The sequence below is a fragment of the Rhododendron vialii genome, chromosome 4a (assembly GCF_030253575.1).
Source record: "Rhododendron vialii isolate Sample 1 chromosome 4a, ASM3025357v1".
Lineage (NCBI taxonomy): Eukaryota > Viridiplantae > Streptophyta > Magnoliopsida > Ericales > Ericaceae > Rhododendron > Rhododendron vialii.
The window spans coordinates 39681592-39706448 of NC_080560.1; the positions used below are offsets into that span (position 1 = coordinate 39681592).

Consider the following 24857-nt stretch of genomic DNA (forward strand, 5'->3'; position numbering starts at 1 on the left):
AGAAGGCCCAAATGGAGAACAAATAAGGCACAGAAGTCTGAAATGGTTTGGCAGAGTGATGAGTCTCTTCCAGTAAGTGATGGGTGTCCTCCAACTATCACTAATCCCCAATATGGAAAAAGAAATGGAATTGGAGAGCCCATGCACTGAAGAATCTTCCAACTCGTAAAATTAGTAACAAGATGATCCTAGAAGTTTCACCATTTTCTGTTCAACAAAATCCTCTACGGGGTAAACCCTACAAGGGTCACAACTGTCCCACTTTTGCTTACTTCTATGGCAAATATTCCCTTCACAGCCCTCTCTTTTTGGCTGTTAGCAGATTAAAAAGAAAAAGAACTCCCCTAAACCTAAAGTCTTTCGCCTGCCTTTCTTTTTGAATCTCCATTATCACCATCACCTTCTTTCTCCTTTTTCTTCTCTTAGTTTTTTCTTTCGTTCCTTTTTTTATAGGTAAAAGCTATAACCTGAAAAACTTACCCCACCATTAACGCGTAGAAGAACTAAAACTTTCGAGCAAGTATGGGCACAAGAGGAATTTTACCCCCACAAAAGGTAGAAGAATTAAAGGAAAAGGAAGGAGTTTAAACACTTTTATTCAGACATCATATATTTCTCAAGGATTTCAAACAAAAAGAAAGCACATTTCCACTTTATCTCTATGCAAGAGAGGTTTTCTGGAAATAAAACCAACCCTCGTCAAATAACATGCAACAAAATCAGGCAGGACTGCACCCTTTATATGTACAGAACCATGTGAACAAGGATCAGCATAAAGAATTGCAGATATGATATAACACTAAAAGAGCTAGAGCACATATATAACAGGATTGGAAGCAAAGAAAAGAACCAAACAGTCGTACCATACAACAGGATCCGAAATGAAGAAAGGGATTGGTCACTAATCAGCTTCGTTGATCTTGATCTCAATGAATTCATCAATAGGTTGACGGCAAATGGGGCACTTGTTTGATTGAAGCCTCAATGTTTTTGCACACTCACTGCAGATGCACTGCAAAATCCAACATTCTATGGTCAGAAAATATGCCATGTTGGATATAAAGTTTCCACATGGTATCAGAGCGGGGCCCATTCCACCCCACATTTTAAAAATTTACTATCCACACCCTGCGATGACGGACCAGCAAAAAAGTTGCACGATGATAGACCCAAAAGAGGCTACACGTGATAGACCGCAAACGCGACTGAACGTGAGGGTGGGTATTAAGGAAATATAGTCCCACCTTACTTGGGAGTGGAATGGGTGATCACTTAATAACATTTGGACCTCTCCACTCGTTGCCAATTAGTTTTGAGAGGGATATACAGTTTCCACAGAAATCATATTAACAGAATAACACCATAGCAAAAATATTTTCCTGTTACTATCATGGTCAAAACCTCAGAGGTTTCACATGCATGCGTGCCCCCAAGAAAAAGAAAGCAAAGAGTCAAGAAAATAGTGAACTTCGACTCTATGATAATTTGGACTTGCACAGGAAAAACAAAGCTCCTACACCATTCGTATAAGCACTTCCATGCCAGTTGGGGATAAGTTAGACAGCGACTTAAAATAAAATCCTCATTATGTAGGGGACATAGCTTTACTCACAAATGAAGCAGCAAAGTTTCTAGACTTAATATGGATCTTTGTACACACACATACTAAAGACGGAAAAAATTCTTCCACTTCTCCTACGTTTTGCCCATATATATCTTGAGAGCCAAAACAGTTATATTGTAGAAGATTCTTAAGTAGAGGCTTAATTTCATCAACCAATTGATGATCCCTTAAGCACTCTAATTTTTTTCCCAGATTACATATGAACGATGAGAAAGAAGATGACTAGACAAACCAACACTATAAAATGAGACCTGTGCATGCAAACTAGAGCTCATTAGTGCTTAAGGGCAAATCAGGATGAATTTGGTTTCAAAATAAAACCACCGTGCAGTCAGTACAGCAACCATTCACCAGCAGAATTAGTTTATCTAGAACCTTCCACGACACACTGAACAATATGGTATCCTGCATTCCGCCTTAATTTCTCAATCTCCACCTGAGAGCAATTTCTCCAACAGAGTAATCTCTCAATGCAGAATTGGAGTCCTTCCTAGGGGGCATGACAAACCTCCCAATCTTAGTTTACAGTTCTAACTTCTAAGTTGAGTTAAAACAGAAAAGATCCCTCACAGCATATCCATTAGCCGAAGCAAATAAACATGCACTGAGAGATGAGTTTAAGCAGTTGCGGGTTAGATAGATTTTCGGGATTAAATTCACTCACAATTGTCTTCTGTAATCCTTAAGACTTCATGGTCTAAACCACATTAGATATGCTTAAAGCCCGTGAGGTTACCCCATGGCTATATCACTCTCAATGGCCAATCCTTTCATCTCATCTATGAATCCAAAACCACTAGGGCAGTTCAGTGGAGAGCTTCATCTTGACAACCTCACAACAAGTAATTGTAACTACTCTTCCCACAATCTAAGCCCCTTTTGGGAGTTTTAACTTTTTAAGGGGATACACAACCAATGCACCCAAATTCAATTCAAAAGAATTGATTCCAACAGTACCATACTTGGTCCCACTTTAGATATCCACATAACTGTTTCTGAGGGTTTTACAAAATTAACACGCTGTGTGCTCAGAATTTTAAAAGACGACTCATATTTTGGGACATCATAAATTGGGATAAAGAACTAACAATAAGGGAGGAGTGGTAATTTCCAGATAGATTCTCACCATATGTCGGCATGGAAGGACAGCCGTATCCTTAGGTTCAGTCAAGCAAATGACACACTCCTTCCCTGGGTCATCATCCTTGAAGCTTTCAGCAGCTGAGTTTTCAATTCCAAATATCTCACGCAGCTCATACCGGATCCCATCAATCCATAATATCTGCTTGAATACTTTCACCTGAAAACCTGTCTGATCATTCTTCTGTATAACCGCCTGTGTAATCTGCATACGAGGGGATGAACTTGGTGAAGGATCATCAAGACTTCCTTTGGTAGGAACAGAAGGCAAGCATGTTTCGGCAGATATTACAAGTGGAAACACATCTTCTTTTGCTGATGGTTTGGAAAGGTCGTCCAACTCGAAGAACCCCAAGTCAATGCCTGTTCCAGAAGGTTGAGAAAATTTCTGGCGAACTCCTTTCTGAAAAGGAAACTTAAATGGCTCACAGACTTCAGGATATAACGGGACGAATCTACAGTTGGACTCTTCCTTGGCGAAGTAAAAAATAGTAAAGCTGTCCAGAAAATACAACAAAAATCAGGAACTACGGACTAGATATTGGTAAAAATTAAACAAATGATGCTTCAAGTCAACCTTCCAATAACTTACATAATCCAAGCATGCAGAAGTTGACTATTGCTTAATGTTGTTTTCTGAAGCCAAACCTTTTTCATTTATAAGTAAAAACGCAGGGATTTTCTGAAGCAAAAGTATACATGAGTGATTAAAAATTTTCTTCCAAAAGCAAATAGAAAAAACCTTCTGCTGCAGAGGGATTTCACGAAGCTAATCAACAAAAAGTCAATGAATTACGAACAATCTTCTGAAGCATTAACTGCTCCTCCAACCATATGTGTAACATTGCTTTGGCCATTCAAAGATCGAGTAATGAGGAGAAGTCTAAACTCTCTCATCCTTCAATTGGTATTGGCTCTAAAATTTTAACCAGGCAAAAGGAGACCAGGTTGACTCGGAGGCATTGGCCTATGCCAAGAGTTAAAATCACCACCAAGATAGTAGTGGGATTGGCAGTTGGATTACAGAACCTTTCTTGCCATTAAAATGTTTGTAATACTATTCTTTACTTGTGTATTGGTAAAGTTGGTACATTATGTAATTTGGAAGTTGTGGAACTGATCCTAAGGAACTGGGTTTGTGTGTTGGTACGTAAAATTGGCTTCTGGGAAGTAGGGTAAGGTGGTTACTTCGTTGCACAAAGGGAAGAAGGATGCAGTCTCCAATCCTGGCCAGAAGTCAGGAGAACGGATAGGTATGGGATTAGGGATAGGATCATGGAACTACTTGATCCACTAGAGAAGGTTTCAAAGAGGAGGGAGTCATATATTTGAAGCCATTGAGGCTAGACAAAGAGGTGTTGGGCAAGGGAGAAGGGTCTGTTGGGAGGTACAACTGGCTTCTGAGAAGTAGGGTAAGGAGGTGGCTTTGTTGCCTATGTAGAACGGACACAGAAACCGACACAAGACACGGGAATTTTGAAAAAGGGCACACAGACACGGCAGAAGCATGGCAATATCTATATCTATACACACACATATGCATATAAAGTACTTTCCATACTTTGCATTGTAAAATGTAAACTCCAACATAAACATGTCAATATTTGTATTTATGCGACTTAGAGATATTTATATTCATACACGTCATTATATAAAAATATATAGACACAAAATACTACTCGTTCTCTAAAAAAAAAAAAAAAGTCCGATTTTTATTTCAACTGAGTCTGCCTTCTCTCAAAAAATAGTATATACAAGCCTCTCATACATACACATCTGTATAATCTTGTTTCATCATATATATATAACACGAGCAAGAGACAGGGCAGGAGAGATCGTACGGTTGAGAGAGAGAGAGAGAGGCTAGAGCTTTTGTTTCATTCATTACTTTTCTATGTATTGATATGTAGTATGATTTAATACTTTTATTACACTCATATCTTCCCCTGCCATGTCCCGCATGTCCATGACGTGTTCCCCCCCCCCCCCCAAACACACACACACACACAAAAAAGGAAAAAAGAAAACAAGTCAATTAAATTTAAGGGACATATCACACGATGTGTCCCATACATATTTAGGCATGTTCCCCACGTGTCCGTCACGGGTACGACGACCTATTTATAGTTTGTTGCACAAAGGGGAGGAGGATTTGGTCTCCTATCCTGGCAGAAGTTAGAACGAGTTGTTGGGTATGGGCTATGGGATGGGATCATGGAAATTCTTGATCCACTAGAGAAGGCTTCAAAGAGGAGGTGGCCATCTATTTGAAGCAGTTGAGGCTAGACGAAGAGGTTGTGGGCAAAGGAGAAGTGTCCAAAAAAGCAGCAGACCCTGGAATAATTGAGACAGAGAGTTGATAAATAACATAGGAGTATTTCATTAGCTATTTAGGGAGTCCAAGTTTCTAGGCAGGTGTCCTCAAAAGGAGGGGAGAGGGATTCCGTGATTTTCAATGACAATAAACGTGTAATCTTGAAAAAAATGAAAACAGTACAATAAGAAAAGAAAAGCATTGACAGAGTCTTCGAAAGTGCACAATACTCTCCTACTACTACACCTCGCAAATTCTTAACCTACCTCCCACCTTTCAAAGATTTTTTGATAAAAAAACCAAACCACAACAACAAATGCAATTAGCAAATAGTTAACTACACAAAATAAAAATGCTTGACAACCCAAAAATATGACCCCAAGTCAAAACAACAATCCCCAGTCCCCACCCATATTGAATATTGAACCAGTGCTAAAAGTATCAGCTTCAATTTTCAATACTCTCATAAAGCAAAACATGCCAACTGCAAGTCCCAGTGCAAAAACCAGAACCCGAAGAGACGCATGGAGTTTGCACGTGCCTCCATCCCTGCTATTTCAGGTGAGGCCCAGACTTCAATCCTTCCACCGGCGATGCCTCGCAAAGAAAGTTCATCACTCCTTTGCTCCGGCAACATCTTTTTAAGGACTGAACTTCAGTCCATCTCTTCTCCCTGTTCGCCTTCCCCAAATAATCATCAGTAGCAACACCTCGAATTCCACCTAACGCCTCTCCTATTCACCTGAAACGATGTGGTTGTGGCTGCAGATCGGTGCAGACCCAAATGGTATTACCCTCAAATGGCCAAATCATCCCCAAAACAAACCAATATCAAAACCCTAAAGTGAAAACTCCAAATACTGAAAAGCGACGGCAATGGCTGCGGATAGGTGCAAACCCTAATGAACCACTGGTAGTATCCCCAAAATCATCCTCAAATCAAAACATATCACAGCCAAGTGGAAACCCCCAACACCCAAATGAAGCAAATCTGATTCAACTTTGAAAATAACCCTACAGCAGTAAGGTTCCATTCTTGTAAACTTAATTATTTTTTTCGTTTTGTGTTTTGTTCGTCTTTTATGAATTTTTGTTAGATTCGAGTGATATTTTTTGGATTAATCATTCGTCTTGATGAGAGGAGTCTAAAAAGTACAAAATTATGACCGCAAGCAAAAAAAAGTTCACTAAAGAGGAAAAAAGTATCAAACAGATGTCATATTTGTCTAAAATGCCGTCTTATTTGAATTTTTTCAACATCTGTCCACATACTTTTTCTATTTGTCTCAACAAGACGAACGATTAACCCCAAAAATTACGATGAAAAGCTAAACAAAAAGTAAAAAAAGTAAAAAAAAATACCGAAATAAGTTTCAGACTTGTGAGTTTACAAGAACGCAACCTAAATCACCTCCTCCAGGCCCCAACCATATTTTCCTTTTACTCAGACCCCTTGAACCATTTAAAAGGTGATTTTGTGGGTATCAAGCTTATTAAAAAACTGAGAGAGAGATGAGCCAGCCGGTCGCCATACCAGGGGAGGGGTCTTCAATGTATTTTCCACGAGGACGAAAGTATTACCTTGGAATATGCAAGGTTTGAATCCAGATAATTAGAAGGTGGCTCATAACAGGGGTTGTTGAGACATCCCATGGTGTGCCTTCAAGAAACCAAGATTCAAGTTATCACAAAACTACACTGTTAGGTGTCGCAATGGATCTTCTCTCTGTATGACAATAAAGTTGTCCAGAAAGAAGACTCTGGAGTGGGACACTTTTTCGTATCCAGCTTGTTTAGCTGTTTGGAATATGGTTTTTTAAGTGGGCTTTCTGGTAGTATATGGCATAGTAGATTGCAGTGGTAGAGAGGAAGCCTGGGAATGGTTGTTTGCCACATCGTTCGAATGGGATATCTCGTCGTGGTGGTGGTGAGTTGGGGTGCAGGGTGCATTCAATGGGTTAAAAAACTAGGATGATCCTTCCATGACATGTATAGATGGCCTCCTGGTCTCTGTTTAATTGGAGGAGAACTTCTGAGGTTGTGCAAATTCCCTTCTTAGGCCAATGTCTAATCGTGACCCTTGACTTCATTTCCAATAAATATGATTGATGGTTTACAGGCTTCCAGGATAGAGTCTCCTATTGTCTGAGTAATTATGTCATGAAGGTGGTCAAAAGCTCATAATGCTGAATAAGGAGTTGGAACGAAAAGTGCACAAGGCAAAAGTGATGGATGACATTCCAGCTCTTGATGCTTTGGGGAGGCCAACACTTAGAGATTAGTTGATGGCAGATATCCTGCACTTTGTAGATAAAAGAAGGGGATATGAACACTCACTCTTTCCATATGGTGGCCAATACTTAGAGATGCAATAATCTGGTTAAGAGATGGAACTGCTAACGTCGACAAGGAACTGTACTTTGAAGGGGGGAAATTTTTGGAAAGACCGTCCCGAAGGGGGAGGTTCTTTGACCTTTGAGGTCCCACAATAGGGGATAAAACTCCAGGGCTTGACAAGATGACCATGGGTTTCTTTCATCAACATTGGGAATCCATTTGAGAAGACCTATGGAGGGATGAGTCGGATGACAACCTTATACATGATAATGGAGTCCCAAAGGGGACTTAGGCCATGTTTGACAGCCAGTCTAGAGGGTGGGCTTGGATTGCTATGGCTGTAGGGCCCATAGCAGCCGTTTGGTTTCTTTATTGAGGGCCAGAGTATTAGTCCGGGTAGGCAATGAATCCCTAAAATGAGGGGCTTGGCAAACTAATGTAGTCCATTTTCGAGTGTACTTCATTTTCTCTCCTCTAGTGCTAGGGGTCCATAAATAGGTTTGTGAGTCTTTCATTTGGTAGTTTTTGGTGTATTGATAATAGATATTTGAGAGCTTAGACTCTTTTGTATCCCATTTTGGGACTTCTCTCTTAATCAATCTATCACCTTGATTTTGGTTTTCATTGGTATCAGAACATCTAGACCCATATCCTAGCCATTCATTTGACTGGAAACCTACAAACCTCATTGGAACCCTAAACCTCGCCTGTAAATCTCGCCAAAAAACTATGTCAGGGCTCTATCCCACCTCATTTTGCAAGGAAAGTAGAAATAGTATCATTTGCAGTGTCGGATAGCATCTTCGATATTGTACCATGTTAAAATATGAGTTCGCAACTATCAAAACAACTGAAGATATTAGAGATTTAAGCATTTAGAAAACAGGCCTATTAGCCTTCGAAAAAGGGCCTAAAAGTCATTCATAAGAATGACAATGGGGCAGGGCAGGTTGCACACGCCCCATGGGACAACGGGTGGTTTGCTCTACCTAGGGGTGCAGTGTTTGGAGAGGCATCCGGAATGGGTACTTAGAGTTACTGAAAGGGGTCCGCTTCCCGCTCGAAAGAAAGAAAGCTCATTCTCATGCTTGATTCTCGGAAAACTTCTCTCTTGACCCTGACCTGACCTTAGTGGAATATCTGTAGGTGCTACCATCCATGTCTCCAATAGGGAGTCGTTTCCCCAACCCCAACATGTAAGTTCCCAAAATTAGATCAATAAAAAAATTAATGCCCTATCAATCTATTTTGATCATACCTCAAGAGATTTAGTTTGACTGAATGCACCGCCATTATTGCTCAATTTCTAACTTAAGAAAAATTATCGTTGTTTATCTATCTCCCATGTTCATCATTGTTCAAACTTCAAATCAAATATGAGAGATCAAGTTATTTTTCAAGAAATTGATTTTAGGAGAAGTGGGTAAAATTGGTAGATTGAGCAATTAGTTAGCCTCCCCCACTACCCGTACCAGCATCAAGAGGTTAAGTGTGACTCTTTCATTAGACTGAAAACAATCTAATGAAAGAGACGAAGTTCAAGGATTTGGTAAGTTACAGACAGACATAAGACTACATGAGTCTAATTGATTTCCAAAAAATCTTCGCCGGGCAGGTCGAAGAAATGGAACATTCGAGTTTAAGCTCTTCCATTCGGCTACAATGACCTCTAAAAGGAATAACTTTTCTTTGAAAGATATTGCGGTTTTTAGGGACCGTTGTAAGGATGGTTTTGCACAAGTGAAGAGAATACAAAAAGTCTACACACACAGCAGATCTGTGCACAGATTTCGTTGTGGGACCCACCACGGGTCCCACACAAATCATCCGAGCCATTCATTAAATGTAAAACATTTTTTCAAGAATCTCAGTAAAAAATAAGCTCAATCCGATACCTATAGGTACTCGATCCAACCATATAACTTTTCATTATCCGAAAATCTGAATGAAAAGTTAGATGATTGGATGAAGCACCTATACGTATCGGATTGAGCTTATTTTTTACGGGAACCCTTGAAAAAATGTTTTACATTTAATAAACAGCTCGGATGATTTGTGTGGGACCCGTGATGGGCCCCACAATGAAATCTGGTGCACAATTTATGCACAGGTCTGCTGTGTGTGTAGCAGGACTCAAGAGACTACTTTCACAGCTGAGGCGTAAATTAGGGTTAATTGGTGTTCCAAGTGGGGCAATAAATGAGTTCATCACTTGCTCTTTCATTGTAGGGTGGCTTTAGATCTGCAAAGTTTGGTAATTAATAATTTGAGATGCATTGAGGTTTTTTTTTTTTTTGGGATAACAGGTTGTCTAGGCCAGTTTGCGCACACCTCGACTAATTTCGGAGCCTGAAGTTAATAACCGGGAAAACCCTGCAATAGCCCCAAGGTTTGGAGTGTTTGGCCTCCATGAGATTTGAACATCTCTTATGGAGGACAAACACTTATTTGTTTTCTCACGCCCCCACTTGGCCAAATCCCTTGAGCCGGTTGATGTGGATAGAGCACGAAGAGGAGTCCTACCAAGGAGTAAAAGAGCATGTTCAAAGGCTTACGAGTAGATTTTTGTCTATGTTTTACATTTAGGATACTAGATTGGTGTAGCATGTGCAAATGCAATGAGAAAAACAGTTGTCACTGTTGGATTGAGAGGTGGCCAATGAATCATGGAACTCAAGCGTTTCAATGTTTTAGAATGTCCTATTCTTTCCATAGAGATGTCCTGGAGTTTAAACACTCTTGGAAGGGTGGCAAAACTATGCATATTCTCATGAGTACTTTGGTTGCTTTTTTGAACAATTGGAACTGTGAGATGCGGTTTAGACTGAGCCTAGAGCAATTTATTCAGACTTTGTGGACGGTCTAATACCGTGTATAGAAATGTTTCGGGGCTACGAAGCACAGATACATGCACTTGAATACATAGTTCTCTAAGAATTAAGACACAAACAAGTTGGGAGTACGTTGAAATACACATTCGGTTAACCTATATGCATGATTTATCACCCTGATTTTACGGCCCAACAGGCTGTGTTCTAAAACAAGGAATTAATCAGTGATTAATCGCCGATTAATCATTGGCGGGGTCTATCCAATTAGGTCCGACTAACGATTAATCGTCAATTACTAATTAATATGCACCAATTAATTGCCGATTAATCCGATTAATCGCTCGAAGGTGGCCGACCGCCCGACTAGCTCCTAGCGACTTTTAGAACATTGCCAACAGGAATAATTGATAAAATTCAAGTTACAAAGAATCTAGATGGACACTGTCACACGGGACTCCATAAATCATTTAAAAATAGAGCATGGACACGGCAATATAATGCTACTCACCATCATATTCTATTTATTGACTACGATCATTTTTACATAGATAGACATACATTGTAAAACTTTCAACCATGTGAGATGGTAACGAAATCTTGAAACTCGACTCCAAGAACACAGTGTAACAGACCAGAGTAATTTATCATCCCTGTAGATTGTTATTAACAAAGTTGCAACCATATTTCATCCTTGTAAACCCCCTTCTTAGTAAGTTACTAGCACACCTATTGCATTTCTCTCCAAATTTAAAATGAAATCTAAATATGATTAGCCTTAACCCTTATGTTTTCCAAACTTGCAAAAGATAGTATGTCCAATCCCAAAATTTTGATAATCACATGTTAGCAAGTGTCTAAGAAGTGTCAATCATGCATTAATTTCTCAATTGTAAGAAACCCAGGCAGGGTTTGTTGCATAAAGAGTGTAGAACATGTGGTCGGATCAGGATTATTCTTCCCTAAGTACAGACAAAAAAAAGAAACCGAGAATCCAACCCTGTCGGACACTTATTGATTGCTCTCAGATGTGAACGTATCACCTTCTTTGAAATGTCGGTGCTTCTTTTTGGGGGTCTGTTGACCTAGAGAGATTTTTCAGATGTAATCGGTTCTGTCCCCTTGAGGCTCTATCAAAAGATTCAAAATTATCATCAAATCCATAACCTCCATTATCCCTACTCTATTAGTAGGTTTATCTTTCAAGGCATAACAAAGATGACAATTCCACTGGTGTTAATTAGCATGTGATATCAGTGGCAACGCGAGAAAAATATGGCAGCGGGATCAACCTGGAACCTTCTCTCTCCTCATCACACACTCTCTAGAGGTACCGGGCTTTTAGCCCCATATGGACCGGCCCACAAGAGTTGATAGAACCTAGAGGTACCTAAGACCTTGATACCTTAGGATACAAAGTAAACCCCTAAATCACAACCTTTAACCACTAAGACAATCCAAGTACTTAATTGATACAAATGAGGCAAAAATGCACACGCTATATAGACATGTGTATATATCCACATCGAGAACAAAACAAAGAAACATACCTCCCATCAATCAAGGCGTCGAAAACGAACGACACCAAATGATGGTCAGGGTTGAACTCATCGACCTCGAGCCGCAACGTACCCTTGTGCACATTCACGTCATTCCTGACCTTCTTGGCCTGCTGGTGGTCCACATACGGCGGCGGCGGCAGTGGCGGCGGTTGCGGGACCGAGACGGGAGGAGGCCGAATTCCGGCCCACCCACCGTGGTTGTGATTGGGTGCGTAATAGGGGACCAAATTGGGGCGGCCCGGATTGTAGGAGGGATTGTAGGAGTTATAAATCGGAGGGGATGGGTGCGTAGAATAGGCGAAGGGAGTGGGCGCAGGGTAAGGATCAGAATATGAAGCAAGTTGTTGAGAAGGAAGAGGTTGGTGGTGGTGAGGGTTTTGGTAGTAGCTTGGGTTTTGGTTTCTTCTGTTGGTGCTGGATGAAGTGCCCATGTTAGATGAGAGAGAGAGAGAGAGAGAGAGAGAGAGATGAAGGAAAACCGGAGAGAGAGATTGTGTAGAGGTGAAGAAAGTCTACGGGAGTGGGCACATTCGTTTGATCCAAGACGCGTTTCCTGGTGGTCTCTCTGGGGGCGTTGAAGGGAGATGATGACGTATCTGCCGTGAAACGGTGGCAACATTAAACTAGTCTCCAACCGCTCCACCACACTCATTTTTAAACACACACACTAACGTCAGTGTTTTTGACTTGCTACAACTTGCTATTTTGTGATCCGAAAGCTGAATGTTTCGTAAACGACTTTATGAATATATCAATGAGTTGATTTTTTATATGGACTTTAAACATAATATTTTAAACAGAATAAATAGTTTCGATTATCACTGTAGGACATGATACGAATTCCAAAGCAATCTGTAGGCGGGGGTATGTACCCCTTTGATGTCTATACTCAAAATTCTTTTCGTAACCGGAAAAAGGAAATTGCTTCAGGTAGAAGGAAAAGAAAAAAAAAAAAAGACATGCTCCAATTTTCGCTCAGGGTGTTTTGGATAGACAATAATTTAAAGATCATTTGTTACTAAAAAATGTCAAGTTGTTTGCACTAACCAATAAGTTGTTGAAAAATTTCAAGTTGTTCCCATTAATCAATAAATTGTAGATGAGATAACCAAAGTGGAGGGTTTTTTTTATTGTCTGTGTTTCTCTCACAATGGAGGTTTTTCTTTCCCTTTCTGAAATTTTCTCACCCCTCTGTGGGTTGGTAGTTGATTTTATCTGAGCTTTTTCCTATTGTTTGAGTTGGGTTTTTGTTTCGAACATGGGAAAGGAAAGGAAGGGAAGGGAAGAGATTGGCTCTCTTTGGGACTTTTCTTCCCACGCTTTGCACAAGTTCTAAACATATGTGACCAAATTTGTTTTCAGTCTACTTTGCTCGTATCTAGATGATTGGTAGTTGTGGTTCATTCATGTTTTATTTGATATATATCACAAAAGCTCAAATTACGTTTTCATTCCCTCAACCCTACTTAAGATGCCAAATAAAGCCAATGGATAGTTGCTCTTATTGACCTTTTTGATGTTTTATTTGATATCACAAGAGCTCAATACCGTACAATCTTGCATTAGGTACGGTATTTCATCTTTTGACACGAGTTCTAACTTAAGAAGACTGGAACAATATGTAACATGTAGTAAGCTGTAGGAACAAGAAATATGAAGTATTATGGGAAAATGACGGCCAAGGACATGTTTTGATAATTAATATCCGTCAATGACATTTTCGACATTAATAAATGTTCACATCATGTCTTTGGCGGGTATTAATTATCAAAACACGTCCTAGGCCATCATTTTCCTAAGCATTTTAACCCACCGCCAGCAAAACCTCTCGGACCACTAGAGGTTTACATGCTCGTTAACTTCAGAGATTAGTTGACGTGTATTATGAAATAAAATGCAGCATTAGGTCATTAGCATCTCCTTAAGAAACAAATGTACAGACGCTAACGTTGTTAAGATGTTGGAGACCAAACTGCCCTTTTTAATCACCTTTATGGGAGGTGTCTAATGGATTCACAAGTCACAACAATGCTATGTGCACAGACAAAAATACAGTATAATTTGCACCATATACTCCTCACATTCATCAAGTACTGTCTAACATAATTGTAGCACATCAAATCCTCAAAATACCCAAAACAAGAAAAAGAAAACCCCCAGAAGAAACTTCAAAAAAAAAAAAAAAATGAAGAAGAAAGAAACTGAATACACATTCTCAAAGATACACTGCAAGCCAAACATACTTACCATGAGAACTTGCCCATCAGTTTTGACAAAAATCCGGCCTCGGTTTCTTTCAAACCGACGTGCAATCTTCGTATATAACCAGTCTTGATCAGAAAAATGAAATCTCTAGGAGGAACAAACGGAGATCCAACAGTTGCATTTGCACCATATGTTCCTCAGATTCATCTGAAGTACATATCAGCAACAACTATAGCAGAGGAAAATCTCAAAATAGCCGCAAGAAGAAAAGAGAAAAACCCAGGAAAAAGGTTCAAAAAACAGAACAAAGAAAATGAAAACAAGTTCCCAATTTAGACTATAAAAAAAACAAGTACATAATTTCAACAAAATTCAGGCCTCGGTTTCTTCCGAACTGATATGCAACCTCTCTGATGGTCTCTGAAAACTCTGATCTCCGAACAATCTCTCAAATCATCCAGGCTAATGTATTGTTGCTTCACCATCCTCGAAAATGTACCCCCAGTGTCATGTATCCAAATGTAAGGCTGACACGTCTCATCGTAGTAATACAACAAGTTCCTCATTCCTCCTCCTCCACCACCACCACCACCACCAGCAGCAGCTGCCGGCATGTAAGACTTATAAACGCTCTTACATTTCAATCTCTTTGAGGAATTAGGCTTCAAAGTGTGAACTCTCTTCAATGTTGATCCCACCCTTATCTGAAGCTCGACTGGCTTGTCGCTAAGGTTCCAAATCCTCGTGCCATGGCCCGATACCTGCGTATGATCGCGAAATCCATTGAAGCATTTCAATAGGGAAAAAAGGTTTATCATCCCTTTCATTTCTTCAATGGGGATTTGACAGTGTCTAGTCGCATTTCTAGGTTTTGGAAAAGTTATCATACCATGTTATAAAAGGAGAGCCTCAATCTACTTTTGTTTGCTAGTGTAAATTATACAACTTGCTTTTGCTTGTATTTGGCAATTGTGATCATTGGGTTGTCGGGCATCCACAAAGACGTCCGTCGTTCATCAGTACTTGTCATACAAAAAAAATTACGTTACAGATACAAGGTATGTTATATGGATCCTTCGAAATGTATAAAAACAGTCATGTCAAACACTTGACACTCGAATAAGATTATGAGATCCACGTGATATGTTTAGTTGGACACTAACTTAGGAATCATGTTTCTTGTCCTCATTTTCTTTTTTAGGCTCATTTGTGGTTTCTATAACCCTCGATGTACCCTCCTTTGTCAAGTTTTTTTAATAAATTTTATTACCGATCAAAAAAAAATTTAGGAATCATGTTATATAGTTCAACTTTCCCAAAAGCTACGCATGGACTATAATATGCATGAAAAAGGTCTAATACAACCAGTAAGAACTAGGAGTATTTAAGCTAGAGAACATATATTGAGGATTTTAAATATTCCGGCATGTCCCGGTATTCTCGAAATGAAAATTATACAAATCTGGATCCGCACCCAATACCCGTTCCCGAGTTCATGGAGTATTGTATAGGAGGTTTGTACCCTATAAATTTGGGTGAGTTTTCAGGTAGTGGTAGGGTCCTTAACCCTGCAAATTTCAAACATGGAGACAGTGGGTAAGGAAAGGTATGTATGGTAACAGAAATTGATGAAGTAACAGAACCACTGGTGTATCAGTCGGTTCTGTATGGAAGTCTCGCCAATAGTGAGACTATCGTGACAGCTGCTCAACATCATCCTGCATGCAGCTCTCTGACATCTGACAGCCGGATCAATTTATCATTGGATGTATCATTCATTTGATTTGGTTGTTTATTTGTCTTTATGTGTGCAATATGTCTTTGTTCAGTTGTATTAGTTGCACACATGGTAGGTTATAATATTCTCTTATCAATGCATTTTTAACGTGTTTCCAAAAAAAAAAAAAAAAAAACAGAACCACTTGTTGCTCTTTTGCTGTATCTTCTTTCGGCATGTTAGTAAAAAAAGGAAATCAAAAGCAGGAATCAAAGCTTCATGATGAGGTTGGGTATAATGTTGCTTCACCTTTCATCATTGGAATTTTATGCCTTTTGATTTACTACTCCTACTATTCTTCTTCCCAGTCTCGGGCAAACTAAAAGGAATTTGTACAACTCTTAAGGGCCATTTTGTTTGGCCAGATTTGAAGATTTGATCGGACTATATATTCGAGAGGACCACATTTTGTACTTGTAAAAAGGATTAATTATTCGGATTATAAATCCATCGCATATATAATCCCATGAAGTGCGGGATTAAACAATACTGTTGGGGATATGGTACTATTAATCACATCACTATAACTCAGACAAATGTTATTTTTCCTCACTATTAGTCGTCAAACAAATGGACCTGCCTAGCCAGGTCGCAGGGATGCAAGGGCAACCAACATCAACGACGAGGGCTCAGTGGCAATGTCCCCAAAACCTAGAAAGGAGTATTACGGTAAATGTTGATGTAAAACCCTACATTATAAAAAAAAAATATGTTATAGGCAATCACTATAACTTGTACTTTATTGTTCATTCGATACATACTACAGTCTACATAGTGGAAACTGGTATGCCTAGTAAAAACTCTCTAAATTGCGTTATTTGTTTTTTTTTTTTTTATTGTTCTCCGTGCTTTGTGTGTTAGTTTGTCTGATTTCTCCACACTACCCTCGCTGCAACCAAATTGCATCAGAATAGTAGTATCTGAGTAGTACTTGACCTAAAGTATAGCGTTAAATAAGTGCATGGGTTCGTGTACACTTCATAAAACAAAAGATGGATCCTTCTCCGCTGCACAAAACAATTAGACAACACCGAACTTGGACCACAATTTGGTAGCATCAGGCTCTTGTTAGGACCATTTCGGCTAGCCGTTGAAAAGGGCCAGCCGCCAGCGTGTTGGTAGCAGGTGGTGGTGGTGGTTGAACAAGACCAGACGACTCAACATTTGGAGCACGTTATAAACGCACGCACGGACACACTCACGGGGGTAGAGAGAGAGAGAGCGCTACTGGCAACAATTTTGCAGAAACTTCCACTGCATTGCAGAAAAAACCAAGCAAAGATGCGATTGAAAGCAATTCTATCATTAAATTTTTATTTCGTGAAAAAATCAAAGTGACTGATGTTCATCAATCCATGAACAAAGCTATGGAAAAGTCTCCTCAGTTAACTAAGTCATTGATGCCCAAACTTGATGTGATCGGCAACGTGACTGTACAACTAAAAACAGCAAGCAACCAAGGCATGCATGTATGATGTAAAAAGACGTATAGATTTCCAGAAGGCAGATATAGACTTTACAAAATCAGAAACGTTTTCATGTTTCGTGATTGTCTTGAGACGAGTCAATCTTGATCACAAGCGGCTGGCGGAGATCTGTAGGTGGATCAGCCAAAATGGGAAGCTCCGGTGAGGCTGCGATGATATCTATATCTTCATTTTCAGCTAGTGCTTTATCTAAAGCAGCCTTTGCAACTTTTGTAACACAAACTAGTAGAACAACTGCGCACAGAAAAATGCCGCGAAAAATGAAGAAATATCAAGTGAATTATAAGTTAAAGGAAGCTAATCACACGAGGATTAAATTATGCTTAGTCCATTTACCATTTCTTTGGTTGACTAATAAAATGTACAATATGCAATTAGGGTAGGTGGTGGATACAATATTGTGGTTGAAGGAACAAAGAAAAGCTTGCTTGACATATCCTACTTACACTTCCTCCACAAAGTCAAGTTTTACGCGTAGAATTTCATCTTCTTGGAATTAGTTATTTGCTCCTCTTTTTCAACTTAGAATACTAGTCTTCTACTTCTATCAGAATTTCTACTTCAAATCATATATTACTGGGCAAACAAATTATAAGACGGAAAGAAACAAATTCATCACAAAAGTGACATTTCGTACAAATCTTAACTTCATAGCTTGTACATGATGGTTGACCCACAAATAATAGGAAAGATCAAAACTTAATTGCCAATTGTTATTCTCGGAAAGGCTTATTTCCTGCAATAGCAACCAGATTATGCAAACTCCTCCGGTATTCAGCAATTCTCTAAGTTTATGTCAGATTATTTATAACTAATAAGCCTCCGGACGGTTCTGACTGCATTCAATATTCTATACTTTGTGGGTGTCGATAAGCAGGTCACTAACCATCTCTCATTTTATTTAAGCATCATTATCTCATTGCACCAAATTGAAACTGAACTACGTGGCATACGATCCAAAAAGAAAAAGAAAAGAACTTGGTGATCACTACTGTATCTCATCGGTACCGTTCGATGAAAACAGTAACTTAAATGGTTTATTCTACAGAAATACGACAAATTACGTGGATGTTAATTTAGATAGTCAGGTATATTTATAAACAACCTGCTTTAGTGTGATTGGTATGGTTATGTGATTTGCTTATGTGCTACTAGCTCTCGCCAGTTACAATGTGAAAGAAGTGTTGCAATAGCAGAGAAAGAAGGAATTAACTGAATCGTGCAAATTGAAATACATAAAGGTGAGGAACTACATGTGTAGCAGGCAATTCTAGTAGATAGATATTCATACTGCTGTAATTTAATCATTCTAAACAAAACAAAACAAAAATGTAACTCACCAGACATCAGAAGGCCTGTTATAACTAATGCCTGCATTTATAACAAATGAGGAAATGTCAATTCCATGGAGAGATTTTGATATAATCAATTAGCCCCCAAAAATACAAATTGTTTCCTTGGAGCACTTCACGGGTCCAAACTACTCAAAATTTAACTGCAACAAACACCATTCACTAAGGTGCTAATAGGCCAGTTGTGCCTCAGGCTCAGGATTGAATTTTGAGGCCATCCAATCCAGAATAAGCAAATTTCAGGCCTAAGTCCTAACCCAGGCAATGACTTGCCTTTGAGAATAACCAAAGTAATGCTGAGAAACCAACATTAACACTTGAAAATTCAGTCCGTATTTCAGGGACAATTCTAAGTGTGTGATCAGACACTTGGCACAAGAGTCAGCATTCGCGATATATGTCACCTGTGTCGTTTGACAATCACTCAGAGAATTAACTTGAGTTTAACATATGACTATGCATAAAACGTCAACATTATACATGAAATACTTTACGGAACCTTCATCCCATAGTAGAAAAAAAAAATTTGCTTGGAAGAAATACAAGTATTTTCCATGTCCGAGACATTGGCATGGGAATTAGATTAGCATGACAGTCATAACTGAATCCATGTAACAATAAAAATATGTACCATTAAAGACAAATGAAGAAAAAGAAACAAAACGCTGAGTTTTAAGGTTGCATTCAACTCTAAAAGTACTGTACTGCTGAGCCATGAACGAGTATATCTTGTATACATGTATGGAGAAAAATAACATATCCTTAAAATTTAGTTTCCATATCATAGACCACAATATTGCAGAAACAATATGACATATCGCATAAAGCTACTTCATTACAGTTCAGTTCCTACCAATAATTGATCCTCTCAATACAGGCAAGAACTGTCACGAACTCAAGTCCAAAAAAAAAGAACAAAGATTGGAAGGAGAAAAACTCACAAGAAGGTTGTGTTACTTTGTTCTACACTCAAGAATAATATGGTTACCAAATGATTCAGTGAAAGAGGAAAAGAGAACAGCTTGACAAATTTCATGAAACATCAACCATATGGGCTATTTGACTAACAATAGTCTCATTCAGATCACCGAAAAAAGAAACGAATGGTAAAATGAACTTTAGCCTTCCTAAACATAATATAAATAAGAAAATAATTGTTTAGCGCATACCCAACGAGCTTTTGAAAACTCATGCCATCCATGTGTTACATCAGAAAGATCCTTTAAAGTTGTTCCAACATATACCAGCGCAAGAGTGATTGGCTGTGCCAAGAACCATAAATGTTAAATCACCAAAAAGGAAAGCAGATAAACAGAGTAATTAAGTGGGGAAGAATAAACGACGACTTTCTAAGAACTTGACCGCCATAAAACTATAAAGAAATACAAGATATCAGTTCAAGGGAATGTTCATACCATCATGCCCAACCATGAAGCCAGCATGTACTGTCCAAGTGGAACGGGAGTCACGGACAAAAGGTAATTCAACATATTAAATGGAAGTAAAGGAACGAGCCGAAGCAGCACAACAATCTGTCATTGAGATGAGAAAGAGTAGAACATCAACACATAGGGGATCAGAAAAATGCACAAAGTAATAATAACTAGGGAAATGATTCCCATGAATACCACTGTCATGAATACAGGCAAAATTTAAACTCTAGTGTGCACCACTGATACTGAACCAGATACCAATAATAAATACCACAAAACAGATAAGACGAGACTGCGGGAATTCCACATATCAAAGACAATAACGGAGAGCCAGAAGATCTCATATGAAATACACACATACCTTAAAGCCCGATCTCTGAATCGCAATTGCAACAGCCCGAAACTGCGGATAATCCTTTAACTTGGAAGTAACAAATGACCTTCCAATCTTCTCAAAATGGTTGACAAATAAATGCATTAGCCAAACAACCAAACTTTCTTTTTGCTTCTCTTTCTTATTTAGGCTTCCAAATTTACTGGAATATGAAACACTAAAAGTCTACAACATAACCACAGGAAAAATCAAGCTATAAGGGCCTCCTAAAGGATAGACTTTAAGAACAAAAAATTTACAATTTGACAAAAGGGATTGGGGTCATGGGGCCCAAGAACTTACAAAACCAGTTTTTCAGAAAGTACACCATTTGTGAAAAGTAAAATATGCACCCTCCCCCCTAATCTGTTTGTGACAGATAAGAGTGATGTGAATTTTAATAAGTGCAAGTGAAAAGAGCTTCTACTTCCACACATGTACCTATTACCACAAGCGGGAAAGACATCAATATGAACCGATAGGTTTTAGAAGCTTACTGTTTTGCCGATAAGGAATGCAGCAACCGCACCAAGAGTAGCACCAATGGAATCAGCAACAAAACCAACAGGCAAGCCAAATAGATAGCCACCACCGAGCTGGATAACATCAGGTATCACGTAAGATTTCATTTAATTAGGAGGCAGATAATGAGGAGAGATTTTAAGAGACCATAACAGCAACAAGTGAGGCTATTAAACAAATTAATTCCAGCAAAAGGAAAGTCATCTTCAATAGAAAAGTTGAAGCCATTTACATTCTTTTTACTTTGAAGTCACTTAAATTGTCAAACCAACTACCAATTAAGATTAAACCACTTTACAACCATCTCCAAACTCAAAAGTAGGAACAAGATTCTGCAAACTAATCCACAACACATCGAATCAACAAAAAATAGGTAAAATTTCCTACAGGAACTATTCATCAATAATCCAAGTCCTGCTACTGCAACACATTGTGGGGATTATGTCTGAAATGGTAAAATACACCCAGTAAGTTGCTTGCTTCAGCTACTCCTAACTCTTCCATAACCTTTAAAGAAAGCAACACATTAGTTCTACAGTGTACCTGAGGGTGGAAGTTATTATCGCAGATTTAATGGTGCTGCAGGGGAAGTTTGTCTGGTGTGCATTTGCTTCTACAAGGAGGAAACACAACACAGTTGGGCACATGGTGCCCAGCTTTTAGTGTTTCTGGGGTGGATAGCTACACTTGGGTAGCTATCCCTTCTTTTTTGTTGTTTAGCCCTTTAAGGACTGATGACTGCATTTATTGAATTTCTTTGCTATTTTGTTCAAATCTCTATCCCCCGAACCAAATGCTTGATCACATTGAGCAGTTTTTATTTGAACCGTTCAATAAAAAATTGTTCGAAACTGTTCGGATCAAGCCCTTCCCGGTCTTTTTTTTTTGCTGATTTCTCACGGGTACCCTTAAAATCACGTTCTAATCACATTGAGCGGCTCGGATCATCAAAATTTGATCTAGAACTATGAGGTGTTTTTTTGGGTGTCCCCAGAACCGGCCCGATATATATATATATATATATATATATATATATATATATATCACGAAAGCTTAATAACGTAAACCTGTATAAGAGCAGGTATTTTTAGTTGTTACACTACAAAACAGGATCAATACATACAGTAAGTATTGAGGCTGGAACTGCCAGAATAGTCAGAGGAATATACGCGACAGCCCTGCAAAGTTTCCCAAGGATACATGAGTCAGAAGTGCAGAAGTTCAATATTGCAAAATTTATGCTCCTTTCGAACTGAGAAATTTATGCTAATAGACAGATGATAAAGCCTAATATCATATTCATATCCTTTAGGCAAATCAAAAAGCAATCTAAAGTAGGAGTATGTGTAACCAATTGTTAGATCACCACTGTCCAAAAGCTTAAAAAATTAGGAAAAGGGTGCAACAATATGTTTCAAGAGTTCATGCTACCTCACAACCCACTCATCACTTGGACTTCATACCACATGTGGAGAGACAAACCAACAAGAAACATGCTTGAATGAAAACAGAGCACAAAATCAAACATAATGGGGAACATCTATACTATAAGATTTGCGACCATGATATGTCAGGACCACAACTCTGATGCCAGTGTAGATTAACAACTGCCCCTAAACCACAATTTGTTGGGAAATAGGGCCAACAATATAAATCAAAGATACATCCATAATGCTCAGACTTCCCTTCGGCTTGTCAAGCTAGGCTAATGGAGGTGCATTAGATTCTTATTACCATGCTAATCTCCGTGCAACAATGTGAATGACGATCATGGTATAACAATTCCACGGAGATATCATAAACTTTGGCAACTCTCTGTAACATACTCCATTCCTGAAACTAATCATGATTCATTCCTAACATGATTCCTACCAATTTAACTACCACCAACCATAAGAAGCCTCAACCACATTCAATAGTCAGGAATACAGTAACTATATGGCAAGTAGATTAAATAATTGCAAAGCAAGAGAAAATTGCAGCACACTTACAGCATGAAAGGACCCCAAGGGCCAAGATCTTGCTTAACCCATAGTAAAAAGTCTTTCAATATCTGCATGAACAAGTTAAAAAATAATATAGACCAACATAAATTGACTAACATAAAAAACAAAACATCATCTCGAAAGAGTAAAGATAGCAACTCCAAGGAGGTAAGTAAATAGGGCCTGTTAGCTAAATTGATAGTCATTTATCTCTTCACAAGACCACTCATTCTTTTGTGCGTGTGTTCTAGACAAGTTGGGGGGGGGGGGGGGGGGGGGGGGGTGCATCTTCTGGGTATGAATGACCTTGGTAGACCTCCTCTGGGATTGTCTAGGACTCCAGGGAAGTGGAGTGGACTTGTGGGTATTGGAGTGGGAAACCAAATACTAATACTGTCAACAAGTTATCCACTGGCTCTGAAGAGAAGAATTGTAGGCAGTTTCAGAATAATAGCAGGACTGCTGAACCGATCAAAAAAAAAAAAGCAGGACTGCTGAAGTTTTGTCAAGCTTGAAGGTAGATGAGATCAAAGCTTGCAAAAGCTCTAAGAGAAAATTGAAGAACAATGATTGTAATCGGCTTCTTGCTACAGATGGAGAGTGCCTTTAAGAATCTTTGTTCAGTTGCTTCTTGTTGCATTCTGGTTTGACTTGGTAGTAGTTAAATCCAGGTGTCGTTCATGGCTTGGATTGATTGTAACTTGTAAGGGCTATGACCTGATTGTTTGTAGTTTGTTTGGTTTCAACCATAATTAATTTACTAGCACAACATCCCCAAACTATCATCTCCCATGTACAACATAAAAAAATAACATCTTAGATTATTGCTCACTTAAATCGCCGAAGCTTGGATAATATAACGGCGCAGGTAATCTTGGGTGATCTCACCTCACGTGTCAAGTCTCTGTCGCGTCAATTCCCTCACCTCCTCAATCTATCTCTACCTCCACATGCTACCCGACTGCATGTGAGGTGAGTGTCAAACTTTATCCAACATCATTTTTATAAGCGGATGTCTGGGTTAGCATGCGTGCACCTCGACTAATTCTGCACCTCGGCTAATTCTGGGGTCCTGCAATTAACGACCGGAAAACACTCCGGTAGCCCCAAGGTTTGGAATGTTTGGCCTCCATAAGATTCAAACATGCGATCTCATGGACAATATTCACTTATTTGCTTTCTCATACCCACTCGGCCAAATCCTTGGGGTTAACTTTAACCAACGTTACTAACTTAAAAGCCACCCAAAATTAGTTAATATATTCTAGATGCTACTCCACCCATTGCCAATTACTACCGTCTAAAAAATCTCACATAACCAACCTTTCAGCAAACAAACAACAAAACCAAAGATGAAAACTTTGCCTATTCTGCCAAAATTACTAACAAACTTCACAAAACCAAGGAAAAACCGAACCTTATCGACGGGGAGAGTGAGGAAAGCTGTTGTTATAGCGGCAACGAGTAATATGAGGAGAGTGATTTTGAAGAAAGAGGTCCAATTGAAGGCCATTGATAATCTTCGACGCCAAGGCCTGCTGCACTCCTCCTCGTCTTGATCCTCTGCTACGGCTTGCTTCGAGGAGAAGCAGCGAGGCCGCAACCCCACTAAATTTGCCAGATTTTGGGTTCGATTTTTTACCCTAGTTTCACGCCATTCAAATGAATGTATCTCAACTTTTTTGATTCGTGCTATTCAAGGAGTACTAGGTTTTTTGTGATTTGGGTCTTGCCCAAAATGGATAAAGATTGCTGATCTGGGAAATGTGTATTACGCTCTGTGATTTTCTCTCTCTCTCTCTCTCTCTCTCTCTCTTTACGAAACGTTTTCTGTGGGATGAAGGTAACGCAAACAAGCGCAATCGAATTCCTCACGTGCCAACAAACATTCAACCGCTTCCCTCGCGTGAGGTGAACT

General features: G+C 39.1%; 2 protein-coding genes across 2 annotated transcripts; both read right to left on the reverse strand.

The window, feature by feature from the left end:
- Positions 1-570: 570 nt before the first annotated feature.
- LOC131324017 (probable E3 ubiquitin-protein ligase LUL4) lies at positions 571-14912 on the reverse strand. The gene is made up of 5 exons (XM_058355847.1): positions 14389-14912; positions 13354-13414; positions 11794-12317; positions 2751-3261; positions 571-1012 (listed from the first exon to the last, which is right to left on the reverse strand). The coding sequence occupies exons 1-5, from the start codon at positions 14895-14897 to the stop codon at positions 902-904; spliced, it is 1716 nt and encodes a 571-aa protein (XP_058211830.1). The 5' UTR covers positions 14898-14912; the 3' UTR covers positions 571-901.
- A 2162-nt stretch (positions 14913-17074) lies between these two features.
- Positions 17075-24857, reverse strand: LOC131321662 (uncharacterized). The gene is made up of 9 exons (XM_058352544.1): positions 24357-24857; positions 22946-23007; positions 22078-22132; positions 20930-21028; positions 20421-20507; positions 20042-20158; positions 19796-19888; positions 18615-18645; positions 17075-17508 (listed from the first exon to the last, which is right to left on the reverse strand). Exons 1-9 carry the CDS (start codon positions 24450-24452, stop codon positions 17324-17326), a joined length of 825 nt encoding a protein of 274 aa, XP_058208527.1. The 5' UTR covers positions 24453-24857; the 3' UTR covers positions 17075-17323.